Below are 24,921 nucleotides of genomic sequence, written 5' to 3'. Positions count from 1 at the left end.
TTTATCAAATGTTTACAGAACAAGTGGGAACCCAGTGTGCCTGTCTCTTTCTATATTTCTGTTCTGTTATCTGATGTGATAGAAAGTCTAAGGCCTTGTCAGGCCGTGTAGCAAACCCATCTAATTCGCTGCCTGCTACTGGTCAAATGAAAATTAATGTGGGGGAAAAAAATATGCTGTTAACACTTTTAAACATCCGTTTAAGTCAGAAAAAAATAATAATTTCTAGTCAACAAAATCTAGATTTTGTGCTTCTAAATGAAACATGGCTAGAAGAAAACTGCAGTGCAACAGTCCTCAGTGAAACAGCCCCTCCTAACTTTACTTTTATGAGTGTCTGCAGAGCGGTTAGGAGAGGTGGGTTGTTGCTGCTCTTTAAAGATGTCTATCAATGTAAGCATGTATCATTTGGTTACTTTTTGTCTCTTAAATATATGGGTATGGTGTTAAAAGGTGCTCCACGCAGCCTGCTTATCATTATTTACATTCCTCTGAAACACTCTCCAGCCTTTATTGAGGACTGTTATCAACAATTTCCTCAGAGTTTCTAACACCAAGCATTTCTGCAGACTCTGTTGATTTTCTCCTTGACTCTTTTAACTCAAAAGTTAAGAATGTAATTGATGATATGCTCCTCTGAAAGTGCTACTCAACCTCAGTGCTGCATTTGACACTGTTGACCACAGCATACTTCTAGACAGGCTGGAAAACTAGGTTGGGCTTTCTGGAATAGTCATCAAAGGGTTCAGGTCATACTTAGAAGGGAGAGGTTATTATGTGAGTATAGGAGACCATAAGTCTGAGTGGACGTCCATGACATCTGGAGTCCCACAAGGGTCAATTCTTGCACCACTCCTGTTCAACCTGTTTATGCTGCCACTGAGCCAAATAATAATAAAAAAATTTCTTACCACAGCTATGCTGACGACACCCAGCTCTACTTAGCACTGTCACCTAATGACTACAGCCCCATTGACTCCCTGTGCAAATCCATCAATGAAATTAACAACTGGATGTGCCAAAACTATCTCCAGTTAAAGAAAGACAAAACTACGTTTGGAACAAATAAATTCTCAAGGTGAACACATATCTTGAGGTTAAAGGTCAAAAAATCAAGTCAGGAATTTTAGGTCAGGTAGTCATGTTAATGAATGTCAATGAACCAGACATGCAATAACCCAGATAGAAGAATGTCTGGGCCACATGTATTATCTGGCATATATGGCCCAGATATGGCATGGCTGAACAGATGCAGCTCACTAGTCACTGAACAAGTGATTGATGATTTGATATCAACAATTGATTGATGATTTAAAACTCCAGACTAGTTTTCTTGCGTGCGTCCGTCCGTTTTTAATGCGCCTCACTTTAGATTTGTGTAATGACTTAGTGCTGTACAGCCTGAAGGAATAATTGTGAAGGACTAGACTATTATAAATCTGACAGTGTGCACCCGGGTTTAGTTTTGTTGCGACCGCTACATATAGTAACTTTTGAGATTGCGAGTGTGTTGTGGCCATGACATTTTTTTGTTCGCATCTATGAGCTTAAAGCAATAGTTAACCCAAAAAGTAATATTTTGTTATTAACTCGCCCTCATGTTGTTGCAAACCGTACATTTGTTAGTCTTCAGAACAACAGTTTAACCTCAATTTTGTGAAGTGGCTTGAGTGTTTTGTTTGCACTTACACAAAAAAGGTAATTTACCTCTTTTTTATTTGTTTATTTTTTGCTTAAAGCACAATTACTTTCAATGATTTCATTAATGATGTCTTTACTAGGGAGTACAATTTTACTGTGATAATTATATTTTTTTTGTTCAAATTAATGTGAATAACACTATATATATATTAATTTAACTAAGAATAATTATGATTTTATTATTGCTAAATAAAAATATTTAACAAGATAAGAAATTGTACTATTACGAAAACATTTTCATTAATACCACTTTAGTCATTAAAAATAAATATAACAATATAAGAAAAATAATAATTATATTTTATAGAACTAATTTTCAAAAAATAACTGCTGGGTTACCTGTTAATATGCAGACGGACTATGACATTTATAAAAAATAAATTATTGAATTCAATTTTGTTGTTTTTAAGTGTTTAATTAACCATGGTGTTAATAAGACTTTTACATAATACTCAAAGATGCATTTGGGCCACATAAGGGCTATTATATTTTCACAAAACTCAGCCATATTACAATTCCATATAAGGCCCACATAAGGGCCACATAAAATTGTATTGTTTGGCTTATGTTTGGAGTTATGGCACTGCTTTGGCTGAGCTGTGGTAAAGAAGAAGTGGGCAAGATCTGGACCGGCAAACACAATCTAACCTTGGCCACATCTAAGCTTTTTATCAGAACCAATTTGTGACATGGTGTGTTATCCTGCTGAAAGTAGCCATCAGAGGATGGGTACATGGTGCTCATTAAGGTATGGACATGGTCAGAAACAGTGCTCAGGTAGCAATGGCATTTAAACGATGCCCAATTGGCATTAAGGGGCCTAAAGTGTACCAAGAACACATCCCCGCACCATTACACCACCACCACCAGCCTACACAGTGGTAACAAGGCATGATGGATCCATGTTCTCATTCTGTTTATGCCAAATTCTGACTCTACCATCTGAATGTCTCAACAGAAATCGAGACTCATCAGACCAGGCAACATTTTTTTTCAGTCTTCAACTGTCCAATTTTGGTGAGCTTGTGCAAATTGTAGCCTCTTTTTCCTATTGGTAGTGGAGATGAGTGGAACCCGGTGGGGTCTTCTGCTGTTGTAGCCCTTCCGTCTCAAGGTTGTGTGTGTTGTTGCTTCACAAATGCTTTGCTGCATACCTCGGTTGTAACGAGTGGTTATTTCAGTCAAAGTTGCTCTTCTATCAGCTTGAATCAGTCGGCCCATTCTCCTCTGACCTCAAGCATCAACAAGGCATTTTCGCCCACAGGACTGCTGCATACTGGATGTTCTTCCTTTTTCACACCATTCTTTGTAAACCCTAGAAGTGGTTGTGCGTGAAAATCCCAGTAACTGAGCAGATTGTGAAATACTCAGACCGGTCCGTCTAGCACCAACAACCATGCCACGCTCAAAATTGCTTAAATCACCTTTCTTTCCCATTCTGACATTCAGTTTAGAGTTCAGGAGATTGTCTTGACACGGACCACACCACTAAATGCATTGAAGCAACTGCTATATGATTGGTTAATTAGATAATTGCATTAATGAGAAATTAAACAGGGAAGAATTTTACTGAATTTAAGAATTGTCTCAAAAGATAAGATATCGCTCTTCCCTATTGTGAAGCTCTTTCCACACTTTTGGCCGGTTTAAAGCTTCTCTTTATTGTGAATTGTTATGTGTCTTTTAAAGTGTCCTTTTTGAGTGAAACTCTTTCCACACTGTGGGCAGGTGTAAGGCTTCTCTCCAGTGTGAATTCTAATGTGTTGCTCAAAACTTATTTTTCGAGTGAAACTTTTTCCACACTGTAGGCAGGTGTAAGGCTTCTCTCCAGTGTGAATAATATTGTGCTTCTCAAAGTTTCCTTTTTGAGTGAAACTCTTTCCACACTGTTGGCAGGTGTAAGGCTTCTCTCCAGTGTGAACACTCATGTGGACGTGAAGGTTCCCTTGTTGAGTGAAACTCTTTCCACACTGTTGGCAGGTGTAAGGTTTCTCTCCAGTGTGGATTCTCAAGTGGCCTTTAAGATGTTCTTTTAAAATGAAACTCTTGCCACACTGTTGACAGCTGAATGCCTTCTCTCCAGTGTGAATACTCATGTGGACTTTAAGACTTCTTTTTTGAGTGAAACTCTTTCCACACTGTTGGCAGATGAAAGGCTTCTCTCCAGTGTGAACTCTCATGTGGACTTTAAGATGTTCTTTTAGAGTGAAACTCTTTCCACACTGTTGGCAGGTGAATGCCTTCTCTCCAGTGTGAATAATCATGTGGACTTTAAGACTTCTTTTTTGAGTGAAACTCTTTCCACACTGTTGGCAAGTGTAAGGCTTCTCTCCCGTGTGAACAGTCATGTGGATTTTAAGATGCCCTTTTCGAGTGAAACTATTTCCACACTCTTGGCAGGTGAAAAGCTTCTCTCCATGAACTTTAAGGTGTCGCTTTTCAATTAAACTCTTTCCAGGCTTTTGAGTGATTTTTTGTGAGGAAATCTTTTCAGTCTGTGAGCAACTAAAATATTTTTCTCCAGTTATATGTTGCTCATTCGGATCTTTCTCTTCCATTTCATTTAGTTCTTGACTTTCCACTTTCAGAGCCATCACATCTAAAAGAGACAAAAACAAGTTAACCCCAGTTTAATGGCACAAAACAACAGACATCAAGATATTAAAACATGTAAGGCATCAAAAGCAAAAATGTGTGCTAGATCCTATACCCACTAAGCTACAGAAAGACGGGTTACATTATGGAAATTAAAAGGACCAAATTGCAACACTCCTCATTGGAAAGGGAAAAATTTAGCATTTCAAGAAACACTCCCCATTCTGAGGCTCTGGTCCACCCAGTAAGTAATAACATACACAATAAAAAATTATGCATTCCTATACTGACAGAGAATTAAAGCAAGTTAGTTCACATTTATTTAAATCATAAGCAATGATGAGGTTTCAAGAATTGATTGCCAAACAAAAACAGACCAGATGATACGCTAACTTTGTTTCTCTGCACTTTCAGTACATTCATGATGTTTACATGCACATCCAGAATAATGTTTTGATTAATTATGTGTATGCTGCTGTGAATGTATCAGAATACTGTAGTCAGGTCAAGGTTGTTGGTTTAATTTTTGGGGGGGCATCCTAATGTGGTTCTGAATTTTGAGAGAATATATATAAAGTTCTGAAAAAAAATTAAGAGACCACTCAACATTGAGAAATCAATGTGAAGTGGTCTCTTATATATATGACAATACAAATGCATTTCTTTACTGACAGAGCATAAAGCATTAACAGATAGTTAAGTCATGTCACATTTAAATAGCGCTTAATACAATGCATATTGCTTCAAAGCAGATTTACAGTGACAAACAAGATTATTGAATAATCCAAATGTTAAATCAGAATAGTACGAATGCAAGAGCTTTAGACACTGCTTCAGATGCGACCAGCTTAGTGAACTCTGTACACTGTTCAGTACCAACCACAACAGAGCTTGTTCAGCAGGGCTCAACAACTGTGAGACGGCAATGTCGCGGGGCAAAAACTTCTCTAATGCTAATCATAAATTCTTTAAGATTATTCTTAACATCTGCACTAATGATGTTAAAATTTGCCAGACGGAGATCACCAAAGATACCCGCAAGTACAATGTCAGCTGCTGTAATTTTCTCAGGCCCCTTTCTGTTCACAGGAGTGATAAAATACTAAAGCCCCTTTCACAATGCGATTCCGGCAAATACACGGATAATGCGACCCGGCAATTGTTCCCGGGCCGCTAGATTTGGCCCATTCACACTGCCAGCGAAATACCGTAATATGTGCGCTTTCACACACAACCCGGAACGGTCCCGGAACGGTCCCGGAACGAGTTGACACGTGACATCCGGATGTGACGGATAATGGCGAGCGATCTTAGCTTCAGCGCGGATAGTAAGGAGCTCCGTGGTCTCTTGTGTCCAGTTTGCGCACATTTCTGCTTGTTTGATTTTAGTTTCTTTTGTATACGAACACTCTCTGCGTTAAAAACACCGACGAGGTCTTCTGGCACTGCAGGGTTGTGTTATTGAAAAAACAAGCTCTAGGAGTCGCACGATAACAACGTACACGTTGCGGCATTAGTTTTGGCTTTTGTTCACACAGCGATCGTCCCGGATCGAACCCCGCAATGTTACTAGATCCCCGACCCGGGTTCAATTCGGTAATCAATTCCGGGACGTGGTTGCTTTCACACAGAAGGCGACCCGGCAATGTACCGGGAATATTGCGGATCTGACGTGCAGTGTCAAAGGGGCTTAAGACAACCAGCCATTGAGTGAGGACAGTTTGCCAAGTTGTTTTTGTGAGGACAGTTTTCCACAGTGGGGGTGACCCCAAATAGTCAAAGATCCGATGCATCGATATGCGGAGCCGGATTCAACCACCGATCTCACAGTTGAATATTCGCAGTTGTTATGAAATGAGGTTCATACCATTTTGTCAATATGGGAGTGCTCAATATTTTAACGACGTGGTGTGGTGCGGTGCGGCGTGCGTAGCTTTTTGTCTGGTGTGCGACCCCTTTAAGAGCTGTGAGATTCGCACCTTTAAAATTCGAACACATTTAATGAGTGTACACACACCGCTGGTGGCATTCGGTGCCTGTCCGCAGCAACTCAGGAAGTTGTTTAAAATCCTGCCGTGCCACAGAGCTCCATTTCAAGGTTTTATATTAGATTTATATTATATTTCCCTCAAATCGTCAATGTACCTCCTGATTTCACCCTGCTACAAGATACACTCATCGTCCTGTTCTTCTGTCAGAAGTCGATAAAAAATTGAGCTTGCGTGTATATTGTGCGTGTCTGCTGGTGGTGTGAGATACCTGAAACGCGGCGCATAGCTTTGCGTCCAGTGTGCGACCCCCTTTAGGCAAAATCGGCTTAAGAACGTGCATGTAAATGCACTCAAAGTGTTCTTTTCCTCTCTAGGCAGGTATTTTTTAGGTTTATTTGTCAAAATGTTCTTTTATATATTTGTGTGATGTTCTGTATATCGATCGTGGCTTTAAAATGTTATGAGAAAACAGTTAACGAATGTTTATCCACCACATTACCTTTTAGTTAAACCTAAATAAGAAAGCCATTGTCAGTTCGTCTGTCAGTTGGCAGGCAGTTTTGGTCGCTTTATTTAAAGTTGTTGCAGTGTGTAAAGGAAAATAAAAATAGTTTTATCCTCCTGCTGACTACTGTCGTGCCCCTCCCAACCCATTCACACACACACAGATGATTCGACTATCGGTCGACCATAGAAAGATTAGACAATTCTGATTCGAATCTGCAAATCCTTAGTCAGGGACACCCCTAGTCCACAGAATAACATGGGGTTCATAGACATGGGGAAAAAATGGGGCATACCTGACCTATGAAAAAGAGATGGTATTGATCCATCCTAGGGCGGAGCTGCTCTTCTCTCTAGTAATATGGCACATAGTCCTAGAGTTGAACCTTGATTAACTGAGGCCTAGGTCAGTAAGCAGACGGACTGGCTTCCCTAACGGTCTGCTAGCTGTCTCATGTCATAGAAGTAAGATAAATCGCAACACATAGTTATTCTTTCACCTAGATATCACATAGAAACTGTAAGTCTGTTTTGTTTGTACTGGCTTAAGATAACGACCAAATTGTAGGTGATTTTAATATCCATGTAGACATTAAAAGAGACATATTGTGATTGGCATTTAGAGACACTAAACTCTATTGGATAGAGACAACACGTGTCAGGACCCACTCAGCGTCATAATCATACATTAGACTTAATACTAGAGTTGAAATTATGCAGCAGAGTGATGACTTCTCAGATCATTATATAGTCTTGTGTATACTTAATTTAGCCAAGGCTGCAAAGCTGACTCCTTGTTACAAATAGGGTAGATATCATTCCTACATCTAAAGATTGCTTTATAAATAATCTTCCTGATCAATTTCATCTCCTCAGCATCCCAGATAGCCTAGAGGAACTCGATGTTGCAACAGAAACTATTGACTCTTTTTGAAGTCAGGTCAGGTCAAAAATTTAATTAAAAACAATAAGTGAAACCGTAAAAGAATGTGATTACAAATGCAGATGGGGCAATTTCATTTCTATAATTGTGCATTTAATTTACTTAATTTTCTTTATATCTTTTTTTCTGGGGGTTCGTTCTTCGCAAATGCAGTGAGTTTGCTTCCTTCTTTTCCGATAATATCAGAAAGGCATTCAGCACATCCTCGAGTTGCTCTGGGGTCAGACAGATCAGACCACAACATCAGAAAGTTACCATGTCTGCACCACTCCTGTTTAACCTGTATATGCTGCCACTGAGCCAAATAATGAAAAATAACAATATTGCTTACCACAGCTATGCTGATGACACCCAGCTCTACTTAGCACTATCACCTAATGACTACAGCCCCATTGACTCCCTGTGCAAATGCATTGATGAAGTTAACAACTGGATGTGCCAAAACTATCTTCAGTTAAACAAAGACAAAACTGAAATCACTACATTTGGAAACAAAGGCCCCATTTACACTGCATGGTTCAAGTGACCCAATTCCGATTTTTTCCTCTCATGTGGCACAGATCGGATATGACATGTGAACGTGTAAGCAGGAAAAAAACACATGGATTCCGATATCCTCAGATCGGATTCAGGCCTCACTCATATGTGGTAATAAATCCGATATGATTCGGATGCGTGTATTAGCGTCTCCCATGTAAGCGGTCAAATTGGATATTCCCCAGTAAATGCAAGTCGTACGTCATTGAAAAAAGGACGGAGGCGAATGACGCCAACTCAAGTGGACACAAACTGCGATCCAGTGTTGCCAAGCCTGCGGTTTTCTGGAGGAATTGGGCTACTTTAACACAGTTTTAAGTTGCAATTGGACGGGTTTTGTTGTGAAAACCTGGCGACCCCGTCAAGGGCTCTCCTCTTTTTCTCCGCCTTAAGAGAGAAATGTTTTGCCGACTTTAAAGATGGGTGGAACAGTGAAGACAGCAAAACATTGTGCAATCATTTTGTCTGTGTCCATTGCATATCGCGCTGTTTTAGGTTCTTTCACCGGTTAAGAACGTCTTGGGGTGTTTTGCCAGTGTATAGTGTAAATGCAAATATCGGACACGGGTCGCTTTTGAAAAGATGATGTAAGCGGGTCATCAAAAAAATCGGATATAGTCACCAAATCGGAATTGTGCATCAAGACCTGCAGTGTAAATGCAGCCAAAGATGAAATTCTCAAGGTGAATGCATATCTTGAGCCTAAAGGTCTAATAACTAAAAAAAGTCAGGAATCTTGGTGTGATTTGAGTCCACCAGCCTTCCCAAAAAGACCATTAGACAGCTGTATAGCAGAACCAAAAAATATGACCATATCACACCAGTCCTCAGGTCTTTACACTGGCTTCCAGTTACATTTAGGATTGATTTTAAAGTAATATTACTTGTTTAAAAATCTCTAAATGACCTAGGACCTCAATACATTGCAGATATGTTGATTGAATACAAACCCAACAGATCACTCAGATCAGCAGGATCAAGTCACTTAGAAATACCAAGAGTTCACTCAAAGCAAGGAGAGTCTGCTTTTAGCTGAACCAGCTTCCTGAACAGATCAGATGTGCTCCAACAGTAGCCACATTCAAATCCAGACTCAATGTAATGTATAATGTAATGATAAAAATTAAACTTTCATATATTTTAGATTCATTGCACACCAACTGAAAAATTTCAGGTCTTTTATTGTTTTAATACTGATGATTTTGGCATACAGCTCATGAAAACCCCAAATTCCTATCTCAGAATTAGCATATTTCAGCCGACCAATAAAAGAAAAGTGTTTTAAATACAAAAAAAGTCAACCTTCCAATAATTATGTTCAGTTATGCAATCAATACTTGGTGGGGAATCCTTTGGCAGAAATGACTGCTTCAATGCGGCGTGGCATGGAGGCGATTAGCCTGTGGCACTGCTGAGGTGTTATGGAAGCCCAGGATGCTTCGATAGCGGCCTTAAGCTCATCCAGAGTGCTGGGTCTTGCGTCTCTCAACTTTCTCTTCACAATATCCCACAGATTCTCTATGGGGTTCAGGTCAGGTGAGTTGGCAGGCCAATTGAGCACAGCAATACCATGGTCAGTAAACCATTTACCAGTGGTTTTGGCACTGTGATCAGGTGCCAGGTCGTGCTGAAAAATCAAATCATCTCCATAAAGCTTTTCAGCAGATGGAAGCATGAAGTACTCCAAAATCTCCTGATAGCGAGCTGCATTGACCCTGCCCTTGATAAAACACAGTGGACCAACACCAGCAGCTTACATGGCACCCCAGACCATCACTGACTGTGGGTACTTGACACTGGACTTCAGGCATTTTGGCATTTCCTTCTCCCCAGTCTTCCTCCAGACTGTGGCACCTTACATTTACATTTATGCATTTAGCAGACGCTTTTATCCAAAGCGACTTACAACTCAGGAAAACAGGAAGCGATCCGTCAAGAAGAGGCAACGAAACACACAAAGTGCCCTAAATACCAAGATTTGTACACTGCTCAGAGTAGCAAAGACCAGAAAAGGAAAGAAGAAAGGAGAAATAGAGGGGGAAAGAGTTTTTTTTTATGTAAGATTAAGTGCTCATGGAAGAGATGAGTTTTTACCTGTCTTTTGAATGAAGCGAGTGATTCTGTTGTGCGTATGGAGGACTGAAGATCGCTCCACCAACCAAGAACAATGAAAGAAAAAGTTCTAGAGAGGGATTTCATGCCTCTCTGTGATGGTACCACAAGCCTTCGCTCATTAGCTGAGCGAAGGCTTCTGGTGGGGGTGTAGACTCGTAGGAGTGAGTCGAAGTATGCGGGTACTGCGCTTGTGGAAGATCCATAAGCAAGAGTCAGGGCTTTGAATTTGATCCGGGCAGCAAGTGGCAGCCAATGTAGAGAGATGAATAGAGGTGTGACATGAGCCCTTTTGGGCTCATTGAATACAAGACGTGCAGCAGCATTCTGGATCATTTGCAGCGGTTTGATTGCACAAGATGGAAGTCCAGCCAGAAGCGCATTGCAATAGTTAAGTCTAGAAATGACCAGGGCTTGGACAAGAAGCTGTGTTGCATGCTCCGTAAGGACCAGTCTGATTTTCCTGATGTTGTGCAATGCAAACCTGCATGACCGAGCCGTCTTCGAGATGTGGTCTTTGAAGGACAGCTGGTCATCAAAGATTACTCCAAGATTTCTGACCGACCCTGAAGGAGTAATCAAAGATGAACCTAGCTGGATGGTAAAATCATGTTGTATGGTGGGGTTAGCAGGGAAAACAAGCAGCTCAGTCTTTGCTAGATTGAGCTGCAGGTGATGTTTTTTCATCCACGCAGAGATGTCCGCCAGACAGCTTGAGATTCGTGCAGCTACTGTGGGATCATCTGGTTGAAATGAGAGGTAGAGCTGTGTGTCATCAGCATAGCAATGATAAGAGAGACCATGTGCCTGAATGATGGCTCCCAATGAAGTGGTGTAAATGGAGAAGAGGAGAGGTCCAAGCACTGAGCCCTGAGGAACCCCGTGGTCAGTTGATGTGTTTTGGATACCTCTCCTCTCCAGGCAACCTTAAAAGACCTACCTGTGAGATAGGACTCAAACCAGTGGAGTGGAGTCCCTGAGATGCCCAGTGATGAGAGGGTGGACAGAAGAATCTGATGATTCACAGTGTCAAAGGCAGCAGACAGATCAAGGAGGATGAGGACTGATTATTTGGATGCAGCTTTAGCCAGCCGCAGGGCTTCAGTAACCGACAATAATGCCGTCTCAGAGTGGCCCTTTTTGAAGCCTGACTGGTTTACGTCCAGTTGATTAGTCTGTGAGAGGAAAGATGAGACCTGGTTGAAAACAACTCTTTCAAGTGTTTTCGCAATGAATGGTAGGAGAGAAACAGGTCTGTAGTTCTCTACAAGTGATGTGTCTAATGTGGGTTTTTTAAGCAGTGGGGTTACCCGAGCCTGCTTGAATGTGGTGGGGAAGATGCTGGTGGAGATAGATGTGTTGATGATGTGTGTGAGTGCTGGTAAGAGTGTAGGGGAGATGGCTTGTAGGAGATGTGAGGGGATGGGATCTAGAGGGCAGGTAGTGGGATGGCTGGAGAGGAGAAGCTTAGATACTTCGTCCTCAGTGAGTGTAGAGAAGGAGGAGAGAAGATGTTTGGCTGTGGATGTGGCTGATTCAAAAGTGTGTGTGTGTGGAGGTGTGAACTGACTGCTGATGAGTGTGGTTTTGTTTGTGAAAAAATGGGCAAGATTGTCTGCAGAAAGAGAGGTGGTGGGAGGTGGTGGAGGGGGACAGAGGAGAGAGGTGAAAGTTCTGAAAAGTGTGCGTGAGTCTGAGGTGCTGTTGATTTTGTTGTGAAAATATGAGGATTTAGCTGTATGGACGTCCTGTGAGAAGGAAATGAGCAGAGATTGGTACTTACTCAGGTCAGATGTTTCGTTTGATTTGCGCCATTTTCTCTCTGCTGCCCAAAGTTTGGTGCGGTGTTCACGAAGAACATCAGATAACCAAGGGTTAGAGGGAGTAGCGCGAGCAGGCCTAGAGGACAGAGGGCAGATAGTATCTAGACAAGCGGTTAAAGTGGAACATAAAGTGTCTGTTGCAGTGTTGACATCCATAGAGGAGAATTGTGTGGGTGACGGAAGAGAGGATGACACAACGGAGGAGAGGTGAGAGGGAGAAAGAGAACGCAGGTTTCGTCTGAAACTAAATGGTAGAGGAGGTGGAAGCATATGAGTAGTAAGATGTAGATTAAATGTGATGAAGTAATGATCAGAGAAGTGTAAGGGTTTGACCAAAGTGTTTTCTGTAGTGCAGTTGCGTATGTAGATGAGGTCAAGTTGGTTGCCAGATTTGTGTGTGTGTGAGGTAGTAAGAGGTTTGAGATCGAATGAGGATAGGAGGGAGTGAAAATCTGTAGCATACGGTTTGTCCAGGTGGATGTTGAAATCACCAAGGATTACAAGTGGGAATCCACAGGGAATGAGGATAGCAGCACATCTAGTTCCTCAACAAAGGTGCCCAATTGACCTGGAGGGCGGTAAATGACTACAAGATGGATTTTAGCAGGAGCTGTAACTGTAATAGCATGGTATTCAAATGAGTTGTTATTACAGAGAGAGGTGTGGGTTGAGTATTTCCAATTGTTTGTGATAAGGAAACCTGTGCCTCCACCTCTGCCAGTGTGGCGAGGGGTGTGTGAGAAGGAGAAATTGTTAGAGAGAGCAGCAGGAGTTGCTGAGTCTTCTGGACGGATCCAGGTCTCAGTCAAGGCCAAGATATTCAGATTGGAATGAGTGGCGAAGGCTGGAATGAAGTCAGCTTTGTTTACAGCTGACTGACAATTCCATAGACCCAGAGAAAAGGAGGGAGGGATATTAGTAGAGGAAGGAATAAGACGCAGATTAGCAGTGTTGCGCTGCTGTCTACGTCTGATAGTGGAGCGAGGGGTAGAAATAGTGGGTATGTATTGAAAGCACATTGTGAGAAAAGAGAGAAGGACAAAGAGGATAGAGAAATAAATAAATACTTAAGTGCGTTCTCGGTGTTCGTTCTAGGGTGGAGTCGATCGTAGGTCGAGTCGAAAAAGATGTCTTTACACTTGTCGGTCTTCACACGAGGCGGCTGAACGCGAGGGCTGAACGCGAGGGCTGAACGCGAGGGCTGAACGCTCCCGCGACAGCGCTGACACGCTTATTAAATACACACTGATCACTACTTGAGTGATAGCAGGTGTGGACTTTTATAATTATCCCAAAGATTAATCAACGCAACGGTCTGCCAACGACTCAAATCGAAACCAAACTATCACTCACTACCTGTGCTAAAAGCCAACAATTATTATTTAATAACGGCTGGCGATTGCGTACAGCGCGCTTCAAACTGCCCTGGTTAAAGTGCAATTTGTGAGTAGCTCCCGGAACAAAGTTATGAATAAAAAGAATAAGTGCAGAAACGAAATGTATCTTCCTTCTAGTAATTAATACACCAAGCAATACAGCAAATACAGAGTATTTCGGATAGACTTACTTGCGATTCGAGCTCCTTCTCTGACCGACGCGCTTCTCCTAATGGCCGGCTAACTTGCTCGGCTTTAAATATACAGTCCGCCCTTATAATTATCCCAAAGATTAATCAACGCAACGGTCTGCCAACGACTCAAATCGAAACCAAACTATCACTCACTACCTGTGCTAAAAGCCAAAAATTATTATTTAATAATGGCTGGCGATTGCGTACAGCGCGCTTCAAACTGCCCTGGTTAAAGTGCAATTTGTGAGTAGCTCCCTTGATTTTTTGAAATTTGCTTTCATCCGAAAAAAGTACTTTGGACCCCTGACCAACAGTCCAGTGCTGCTTCTCTGTAGCCCAAAAGTGGCTTGACCTGGGGAATGCGGCACCTGTAGCCCATTTCCTGCACACGCCTGTGCACGGCGGCTCTGGATGTTTCTACTCCAGACTCAGTCCACTGCTTCCGCAGGTCCCCCAAGGTCTGGAATCGGTCCTTCTCCACAATCTTCCTCAGGGTCCGGTCACCTCTTCTCGTTGTGCAGCGTTTTTTGCCACACTTTTTCCTTCCCACAGACTTCCCACTGAGGTGCCTTGATACAGCACTCTGGGAACAGCCTATTCGTTCAGACATTTCTTTCTGTGTCTCGCTTGAGGGTGTCAATGATGGCCTTCTGGACAGCAGTCAGGTCGGCCTAATGAACCAGGCAGGGAGTTTTTAAAAGCCTCAGGAATCTTTTGCAGGTGTTTAGAGTTAATTAGTTGATTCAGATGATTAGGTTAATAGCTCGTTTAGAGAACCTTTTCATGATATGCTAATTTTTTGAGACAGGAATTTGGGGTTTTCATGAGCTGTATGCCAAAATCATCAGTATTAAAACAGCAAAAGACCTAAAAATATTTCAGTTGGTGTACAATGAATCTAAAATATATGAACGTTTAATTTTTATCATTACATTATGGAAAATAATGAACTCAATAATATGAACTCAATCACAATATGCTATTTTTTTAGAAGGACCTGTATATTATTAGACCTGCATTTGGTCTTAAAGAAGCAGAGTAATAAAATTATAAGATAATTGCGCCATTTAATGTGAATCAAACAACAAAAGGCAAAGAGTCAGATATTTGTAAATAGATATTTTACATTTTCAGATTATAAAACAATGTTAAGTATGTTCTTAATAAAAAAAGAACTGATAAGAATACTGTTAAAGTTCCAGATCAATAAGCAATACCGGTAAGAGTAGTTGTACCATTAAAACCTTAACGATACCCATCCCTACAAATGACCGAGTTCAGCTTTGAGAATGAAACCAACCTGTTTGGTCCTCAGATTCTTCATGTTTCACTCTCAATGTTTCTTCAATCTTCACGTCTTCACTCTCCTCTTTAATAAACGCCATCTTTGTTTTCTCTTCAGTTTCTTCATGTTTGACTCTCAATGTTTCTTCAGTCTTCACGTCTTCAATCTCCTCTTTAATAAACTCCATCTTTGTTTGGTCCTCAGTTTCTTCATGTTTCACTCTCAATGTTTCTTCAATCTTCACATCTTCACTCTCCTCTTTAATAAACGTCATCTTTGAGATAAGAATAATCACAGAAATAAAAAACATCCAAACTAAATCAGTAGTTCAGTCACTGGTAAGAGAGTGATTTTTGCTCATGCTTTACTATCTGGTCACAAGCAAGCACAACAACTTTAAAATCAACTCTGTGTGTGTGCTCTTTTCTCACACAAAATAAAGCTCATTGATGTTAGATAAGGCAATGTTAAGTATAATAATTAAACATTTATTTAATATTTCTTGTTAAAACTATAACATTGACCGAACAGTTTTTATTGATTTAAACGCTTTAAAAGCTTAAAAACACAAACCTTTCTTCAGCAGATTCACAACAGATGCAGGAGCGCGGCACAGCCTTATGACGTCACATCTCCACTACAAAATAAAAGTCCTGATCACATGCTCAAGTCACAGATGTGTAGAGACATTCACATACAAACAATAAAACACACATCAGTTGAATCCTTAAATACATATTGAAATGTGTGTTAGTTAATGATTTGCTAAAAAATAACTACCAAAGAAAGAGTTTGAACCACATCTAATATGCGAGATTCTGCAAATGTTAAACACAAATTTTTGTGTGCAGAAATCATTTATACAAACAGCAAATAAGTTTTATTTGTTTATATTTATTTTATTAAGAGTTTAATCAACAAACAAATATGCAACATTCAATAGGTAAAATTATGCAATTATTAGGGCTAAATTAATTGTGTTTGTGTCCTCTGATTTGTTTTCCTTTTAGTAGATAATTGTGGTTTTAAACTGAATATTATTTTTTAATCAACATCAGTAATCTAAATGAATCTCGTAGTTTTGCAAACTTGGTTAATAATTATTGATGTGTAAAAAAAGAAACAGATGTTATTGCAAACAGCATCAAATTAACTCATTATACATATCATAAATTAGGTCTTTAATAATTTATTGAAATCGTAAATTTTTTTGCTTGGTAATAAAGTTTTAGTAATTTTATGTGTGTGTGAGTTGTTGGCATTTGTAATTAATTTGGTTTCTTGTTTGTTTTGAAAATCTTAATGTTATATGATTGAAAATTTTGCAAATGATTAAAGATCGGGAGACTTTCACAAGATCTCATCAGAAAATGAAAAATAGAGCATATGATGTGGCAGAAAAAACACAGCATCTCTTTGTGTGTATGTGGAGGAGAACTTCTGGCAAATGGCAATTGGTACAACATGACAAATGTTTCTCAGTCAAAATTAACCCTACTAGAAGACCTTAATATTGAGGACAACGCAAAGGTGATTGAAGTCCTGAATGTAGGATCGGAGAAGTTCTTTGTTTTAGTCTCAAAGCTGCTTGGGCCTGAGGGCATCCAATTGAAGTGCAGAGGTAACCGTATTATGGTTTATTTTTGCCTTCATGTACCGCATCTACTAAGCAGATGGATGAGGCAAAAGATTCAGTCCCAAAGGGAAGTTGCAGCATCTAATTAGTCAGTGGAAGATGTTTTGAGTGAAAGTGGTGAAGACTTGAGGTCCCTGAATAATGTTAATGAAAGGATGACTGAGAAGGTTAGAGGCTGGAAAGGGCAACATGACTGATTATTTGACAGGAGAAGAGTTTGTTGAAGGAACTGAGGAAAAAGAGCTAGAATTATCAGTCCATTCAAAGCATGCCAAATGTGACAGAAATGTGAAATATTCAGGAAAGACAGGGAAGAAAAAGTAACAACTTGTCCCATCAGAATTGTAGAAACTTGGCGGTCTGTCTGATCAAAACACTGACAAAAAAGTTCTAGTCCTTACAGTCTTTAGTTTATTAAGTTCAGGATGCTTAAATCTTGAATTCCTTGAACAACCCAAAGGACATTGAGATACAGGGAGCAAATTCACATGACAGATGTTAAAAGAAGGACAGGATTATCAGGATGGGATACACAGAATGGATAGGATGAACGTGATGGTCTTTAGTCACTACAAACTATACAATAAAATAATCAGACTCATACAAACAATTCATATATAAACAATATATATTCAATCCAAAGATTTTTAAACCCAATTCATAGAAACAAATCCAAATCATACAATTGTCAAAACAAACTTATTTAACACATCCTGAGAAAAGAACTCAAAAGACATGGTGGGATGTACATTCAAACACTCACACCTCACCAATGCAAGAGGACAAAAAGAGGAAATTACATCTATTTATAGACCTTGATCATGGGATTATGGGTAATGTAGTACACCATATAGAGATGTCAGTTACTTGGGTTTGTGAGAAAACATAAGCCCCTTTGACACTGCACGTCAGACCCGCAATATTCCCGGAACATTGCCGGGTCGCCTTCTGTGTGAAAACAACCACGTCCCTGAATTGATCACCGAATTGAACCCGGGTCGGGGACCTAGTAACATTGCGGGGTTCGATCCGGGACGAGTGCTTCGTGAACAAAAGCCAAAACTAATGCCGCAACGTGTACATAGTTATTGTGCGACTCCTAGAACTTGTTTTTTCAATAATACAACCCTGCAGTGCCAGAAGAGCTAGTCAGTGTTTTAAACGCAGTGTGTTCATATACAAAAGAAACTAAAATTAAAAAAGCAGAAATGAGCACAAACTGGACACAAGTCGAGACCACGGAGCTCTTTACTATCCGCGCTGAAGCTGAGATTGCTCGCCATTATCCGTCACATCCGGATGTCACGTGTTAACTTGATCCGTGACCGTTACGGGTTATGTGTGAAACTGCACATATAACGGTATTTCGCTGGCAGTGTGAATGGACCAAATCTAGTGGCCCGGAAACAAATGCCGGGTTGCATTATTCGTGTATTTGCTGGAATCGCAGTGAGAAAGGGGCTTTAGTAACAAAGAAAATAAAAGGGGGGAAAAAAGGAAACAAATTGGTCAATTTACAACAGCCGCCCCCCAAATACAGTAATGTACTGGATGTACATACGTTTTTCCATTAATAACAGTCTCCACTACTCTAACACGCTTAACCTGACTAGCTAGAAGGCGTACTACCCTGCCATGAAGCTCGTGGGAGTTGAGGGTCAATAACTACCACTACAGCGGAGTAATTTAGATTAGGAGTTTCTCTATTCCATTTTGACGAAGCTGCTGACCTGCTAGATAGTTTTGAATAAAGGATGCCCAAAAGTAATCAACAAGGACTTGACTATGACACCAAGATCTACGGACAAGGAGCTTAGTGTTGGCATAAATCACCTGGGGTAGAGAAGAATCTCGCCACCCCATGAGGAGGAGATTTGGGGTAATGGGATCAAGGTCTGAAATGTTAGAAGAGGTGTAACCACGTGGTTTCGAGTTTAACACTCCTTTAAGTTCTGTAAGAACTGTCCATAGGACTTCCTCTGACACTGTCTGGCTGCCAAGTACCACCCGCAAAGCTGTTTTAACAGAACAGATCTCTCTTTCCCATTAATACAATGTAGAATATTTGAAGGTATGGGGTAAAATTACAAATTGTTATAATCAGACAACAATGTTTTAAATGGTTTGTTCATGTAAAAATTAAAAATCTGTCAATAATTACTCTTCCTCGTGTTGTTCCAAACCTGTAACACCATCGTTCAAATTCAGAACAGAAATTAAGTTAAATTGCAGGGTTTAATATGAATTTGTATGTCTGTTGTTGTTGTTTTTTTAATATAGGTCAGATACAGATCCAGGTTCTTGTTTATTGGATTTTTGTCTGTGATGTAACATTAAGTTATTGTTGCTAAGTAAAGAGATTTGCTTATTGTAACATTTTTTCCCACTGTATTTTGTATTTTAGGTGAATGGGACAGTCAAAGTGTTCCAGTTGTCTTTATCTACAACCACAGTCTTCCTTAATGATTGTGACCGCAGAGGTAAAAGGCGAATACCTATGTCCAAAAATGCATCCTTTGCCCGCTGTCAATTTGCAGACATTAATGGCAAGGTGTCCACAATGTGCAGCGTACTGCAAAACTGCGAAAGTGATATCAGTACTTAGTTCAACGGTCATGATACAGGACAGGAGTGATCAAATGAGCACTTTTATAATTGGTGACTTTGTGCTTTGTGAGTTGCTGAATGTGGAAATGAACAGTCGGGTGGAACCAGATGACTTGGTAGCAAAGTTGCTAAGTGATGATTGTGGACATTTGCACATAAAATACAGAGGACAACGTGTTGTGTTCGCATAATTTCTGTTTGATGCTGAAGCACAAGGCAAAGATGTGGTAAGTAGAGCAAGCATGCTACAGTTTACAGAAGCAGTGTCTGAAGATTTGATGTGTTAAGAATTGTTTATAAATGAAACTTCTGAATATTTTCAGAATCTGGGTTTCGTGAAGGGCAAAGGAGAAAGGAGGACTTTGTGCTTTGTGAGTTGCTGAATGTGGAAATGAACAGTCAGGTGGAACCAAATGACTTGGTTGCAAAGTTGCTAAGTGATGATTGTCGACATTTGCGTAGTGTCCGCATCATTTCTGTTTCATGTTGAAGGACAAGGCAAAGGAGGTGATCCTGAGTTAGCAAATCAGACTTTTGAGGCAACGACATTGTGATTTGTCATCCAATCATGAAAGAATCTACAGAAGCACTGTCTTAAGATTTGATGGTAGAAGAGTTCTTTACAACTAAAACTGTTCAACATTTTCAGAGTCAGGGCGAAGGAGGTTGTTCTAAGTCAGCAAATCAGCCTTGTGAAGGACATGGCAAAGATGTGGTAAGTAATGCAAATATTCAATAGTTTACAGAAGCACTGCCTGAAGATTTGATGCTTGTAGAAGTATTTACAAATTAAGTTTCTGAATAGAGTCTGGGTTTGGAGGCAAAGGGCAGAGTAGGACATAATCAACAAGGTGTTAAGAGGGGTAATAAAAAGTAAAGGGTGATATTTAGTTAACTACTTTGAGAAGTAATTTTCTTGTTTTTGCTAAAGTGATTTTTTGGTTGTTTGTATAGTGTTCACTGTTCACCCCAAAATGCAATTTCTTTCATTAACTACTCATTGTGATGTTCAACATTTGTAAGAGCTTCGTTCATTTTTATAAGACGCTTTTTTTTGTTAAGACATCAGGGGAATTCTGAACTACCTAGATGTAACAAAGTCTGCACTTTTTTTATTTAAAATTGCCTCAAAACACCTAAACCCTGATCCTCCTCACCATGGAGCACCACTGACGGTCTCCAAACCCTGCTCCCCCTCATCCTCTGCCACATCCTGATCCTCCTCACCATGGACCACCACTGACGGTCTCCAAACCCTGCTCCCCCTCATCCTCTGCCACATCCTGATCCTCCTCACCATGGAGCACCACTGACGGTCTCCAAACCCTGCTCACCCACATCCTCTGCCACATCCTGATCCTCCTCACCATGGAGCACCACCGACTGTCTCCAAACCCTGCTCCCCCTCATCCTGATCCTCCTCACCATGGAGCACCACCGACTGTCTCCAAACCCTGCTCCCCCTTATCCTCTGACTCATCCTGATCCTCCTCGCCATGGAGCACCACCAACTGTCTCCAAACCATGCTCCCCCTCATCCTCTGACTCAACCTGATCCTCCTCGCCATGGAGCAACACCGACTGTCTCCAAACCCTGCTCCCCCTCATCCTCTGACTCATCCTGATCCTCCTCCCCATGGAGCACCACCGACTGTCTCCAAACCCTGCTCCCCCTCATCCTCTGCCACATCCTGATCCTCCTCACCATGGAGCACCACGACTGTCTCCAAACCCTGCTCCCCCTCATCCTCTGACTCATCCTGATCCTCCTCCCCATGGAGCACCACCGACTGTCTCCAAACCCTGCTCCCCCTCATCCTCTGCCACATCCTGATCCTCCTCACCATGGAGCACCACGACTGTCTCCAAACCCTGCTCTCCCTCATCCTCTGCCATATCCTGATCCTCCTCGCCATGGAGCACCACCGACTGTCTCCAAACCCTGCTCCCCCTCATCCTCTGACTCATCCTGATCCTCCTCACCATGGAGCACCACCGACTGTCTCCAAACCCTGCTCCCCCTCATCCTCTGACTCATCCTGATCCTCCTTCCCATGGAGCACCACCGACTGTCTCCAAACCCTGCTCCCCCTCATCCTCTGCCACATCCTGATCCTCCTCACCATGGAGCACCACCGACTGTCTCCAAACCCTGCTCCCCCTCATCCTCTGCCACATCCTGATCCCCCTCGCCATGGAGCACCACTGACTGTCTTTAAACTCTGCTCCCCCCTCATCCTCTGACTCATCCTGATCCTCCTCACCATGGAGCACCACTGACTGTCTCCCTACTATATTGCCAAAAGTTTTGGGACACCTGCCTTTACATGCACATGAACTTTAATGACATCCCATTCTTAATCTGTAGGGTTTAATATGGAGTTGGCCCACCCTTTGCAGCTATAACAGCGTCTGCTCTTCTGGGAAGGCTTTCCTCAAGGTTTAAGAGTGTGTTTATTGGAATTTTTGACCATTCTTCTAGAAGTGCATTTGTGAGATCAGGCACTGATGTTGGACAAGAAGGCCTGGCTCTCAGTCTCCGCTCTAATTCATCCCAAAGGAGTTCTATCGGATTGAGGTCAGGACTCTGTGCAGGCCAGTCAAGTTCCTCCATACCAAACTCACTCATTCATGTATTTATGGACCTTGCTTTGTGCACTAGTGTACAGTCATGTTGGAACAGGAAGGGGTCATTACCTCTTGGCAGGAATAAGGCTTCTCTCCAGTGTGAACTTTCATGTGGACTTTAAGATGCCATTTCCGATTGAAATTCTTTCCACACTGTTGGCAGGTGTAGGGCTTCTCTCCAGTGTGAATTCTAATGTGGTCCTCAAGGGTTCCTCTTCGAATAAAACTCTTTCCACACTGTGTGCAGGTGTAGGGCTTCTCTCCAGTGTGAATTTTCATGTGTTCCTCGAAATTTCCTTTATGATTAAAACTTTTTCCACACTGTTGGCAGGTGTAAGGCTTTTCTCCAGTGTGAACTCTCATGTGTTCCTCAAGGGTTCTTTTTCGAGTGAAACTCTTTCCACACTTTTGGCAGGTGTAAGGTTTCTCTCCAGTGTGAACTCTCATGTGTAGCTCAAGGTTTCCTTTTTGAGCGAAACTCATTCCACACTGTTGGCAGCTGTAAGGCTTCTCTCCAGTGTGAATTCTCATGTGTTGCTCAAAGCTTCTTTTATGATTGAAACTCTTTCCACACTGTTGGCAGGTGAAACTCTTCCCTCCAGTGTGAACTTGCATGTGTCCTTTAAGACTCCCTTTATGATTAAAACTCTTTCCACATTGTTGGCAGGTGTACGGCTTCTCTCCAGTGTGAACTCTCATGTGGACTTTAAGATTCCATGTTTGACTAAAGCTCTTTCCACACTGAGGGCAGGTGTAAGGCTTCTCTCCAGTATGAACTCTCATGTGTTGCACAAAACTTCTTTTATGATTGAAACTCTTTCCACACTGCTGGCAGGTGTATGGCCTCTCTCCAGTGTGAACTCTCATGTGTTTCTCAAAGCTTCCTTTATAATTGAAACTCTTTCCACACTGTTGGCAGGTGAATGGCTTCTCTCCAGTGTGACGTCTCATATGGACTTTAAGAACTTTAATTTGAGTGAAACTCTTACCACACTGTTGGCAGGTGAAAGGCTTCTCTCCAGTGTGAACTCTCATGTGGACTTTAAAAACCTTTATTTGAGTGAAACTCTTACCACACTGTTGGCAGGTGAAAGGCTTCTCTCCAGTGTGAACTCTCATGTGGACTTTAAGAACCTTTATTTGAGTGAAACTCTTACCACACTGTTGGCAGGTGAAAGGCTTCTCTCCAGTGTGAACTCTCATGTGTTCCTCAATCCTTCCTTTATGAGCGAAACTCTTTCCACATTGTGGGCAGGTGTAAGGCTTCTCTCCAGTGTGAACTGTCATGTGGGTTTTAAGATGCCATTTATTAATGAAACTCTTTCCACACTGTTGGCAGGTGAAAGGCTTCTCTCCAGTGTGAATTCTCATGTGGCCTTTAAGAATCCCTTTTCGAGTGAAACTCTTTCCACATTGTGGGCAGGTGTAAGGCTTCTCTCCAGTGTGAATTCTCATGTGGCCTTTAAGAATCCCTTTTCGAGTGAAACTCTTTTCACATTGTGGGCAGTTGTAAGGCTTCTCTCCAGAGTGAACTCTCATGTGGGTTTTAAGATGCCCTTTATTAGTGAAACTCTTTCCACACAGTTGGCAGATGTAAGGCTTCTCTCCCGTGTGAATTCTCATGTGGCCGTTTAGAATCCCTTTATGAGTGAAATTCTTTCCACACTGTTGGCAGGTGTAAGGCTTGTCTCCAGTGTGAATTTTTATGTGTTGCTCAAGGTTTCCTTTATGAGTGAAACTCTTTCCACACTGTTGGCAGGTGTAAGGCTTCTCTCCAGTGTGAATTCTCATGTGGTCTTTAAGATGCCCTTTATGAGTGAAACTCTTTCCACATTGTTGGCAGATGTGAGGCTTCTCGCCAGTGTGAATTTTCCTGTGGACTTTCAGTTGTTGTTTTTCAATTAAACTCTTTTGAGGCTTTCGAGTTATTTTTTGTGAGGAAATTTTTTCAGTCTGTTCATATTTTTCTCCAGTTATGAAATCATGATGTTGCCCATATGGATCTTTCTTTTTCATATTTAGCTCTTGACTCTCCACTTTCAGTGCCATCGGATCTAAAAGAGACAAAAACAAGTTAACCCCAGTTTAAGTGCACAAAACAACATACATTAAATAGTTAAATAAATAAAAAACGTTTTGCTGTGGTATCGTAATTGGTACAGAGAACCGTAACATTTTTATGGTATTTGGTACCGATTACTGGAATTTTGGTATAGTGATCCCTACACTGAGAATGAATAGATTCTGTTTTGGCTGCTAGAAGACTGGGGATGCAAGTAAAGATTGCAGAAACCCATGTATCTGCAATCAAAGGCATCCCTCTTTGCTTTACATGGAAACCAAAAGCAAACTATCACCATTAACAGTAAAAAAATGCTCTTGCTACTGAAAGGGCAATTCTGAAATCCACTATATAATCCACCTTAATTAGGATATATATATATATATATATATATATATATATATATATATATATACTAATTAAATTCATAATCAAAACCTTAATCAATATTTATCTTCCTATATTATTATATTGATTCTGTCCAATTATGATTTTGCTTTTAGTTTCTTGTTTTCTAAAGTGTATATTTGGTCTCTGAGGAGTGACTGAGGGTTTGGCCTAGAGATGTGTGGTGTGTCACTAAACACTTGCAACAAGGTCATGTGTTTGGATTTTTGAGGTATCAGACACCCCTAACACGTCAGGAGTGCATTAACAGCGTTTGCTCACTTAGCCCGGCTTCCAGATACAAAATATGGATTTGTCTTTCATTTAATTTACTATATTTTATTCCTTTTATATTTCCTTTAACTGAAACACTAAAGAGTCAAGATGAATATTGCCTGTACTATTGTGTGTCCCTCTCACTGAAAGAAAGCACGTTATCAGTATGTTTTGGTTAGAACTGGAGCTTAATGCGCAATATTTTATGTTACAGATCAGTGTTGAGAATGGTGTACAATGGGCACAGTAAGAGATGGGTGGACT

General features: G+C 41.0%; 1 protein-coding gene across 2 annotated transcripts in view; it reads right to left on the bottom strand.

Annotated features, from left to right (window-relative positions):
* Positions 1–2,048: 2,048 nt before the first annotated feature.
* LOC137049297 (zinc finger protein OZF-like) overlaps positions 2,049–24,921 on the bottom strand; it is a 34,403-nt gene continuing 11,530 nt past the window's right edge. Inside the window, exons 1-3 of one of the 2 annotated variants that reach the window (XM_067427803.1) lie at positions 15,635–15,691; positions 15,077–15,335; positions 2,049–4,300 (exon numbers count right to left, since the gene is read on the bottom strand). In XM_067427803.1, the coding sequence (XP_067283904.1) occupies positions 3,348–4,300; positions 15,077–15,335 (1,212 nt within the window). In that variant the 5' untranslated portion in view covers positions 15,635–15,691 and the 3' untranslated portion in view covers positions 2,049–3,347. Of the gene's footprint in view, positions 4,301–15,076; positions 15,336–15,634; positions 15,692–22,001; positions 23,987–24,921 lie in introns of those variants that run through there. The other variant, XM_067427804.1, reaches the window with a different exon arrangement.

The sequence above is a fragment of the Pseudorasbora parva genome, chromosome 20 (assembly GCF_024679245.1).
Source record: "Pseudorasbora parva isolate DD20220531a chromosome 20, ASM2467924v1, whole genome shotgun sequence".
Taxonomy (NCBI): domain Eukaryota; kingdom Metazoa; phylum Chordata; class Actinopteri; order Cypriniformes; family Gobionidae; genus Pseudorasbora; species Pseudorasbora parva.
The sequence above is the reverse complement of the archived record's forward strand: the minus strand, read 5'-3'. Positions and strand labels throughout refer to the sequence as shown.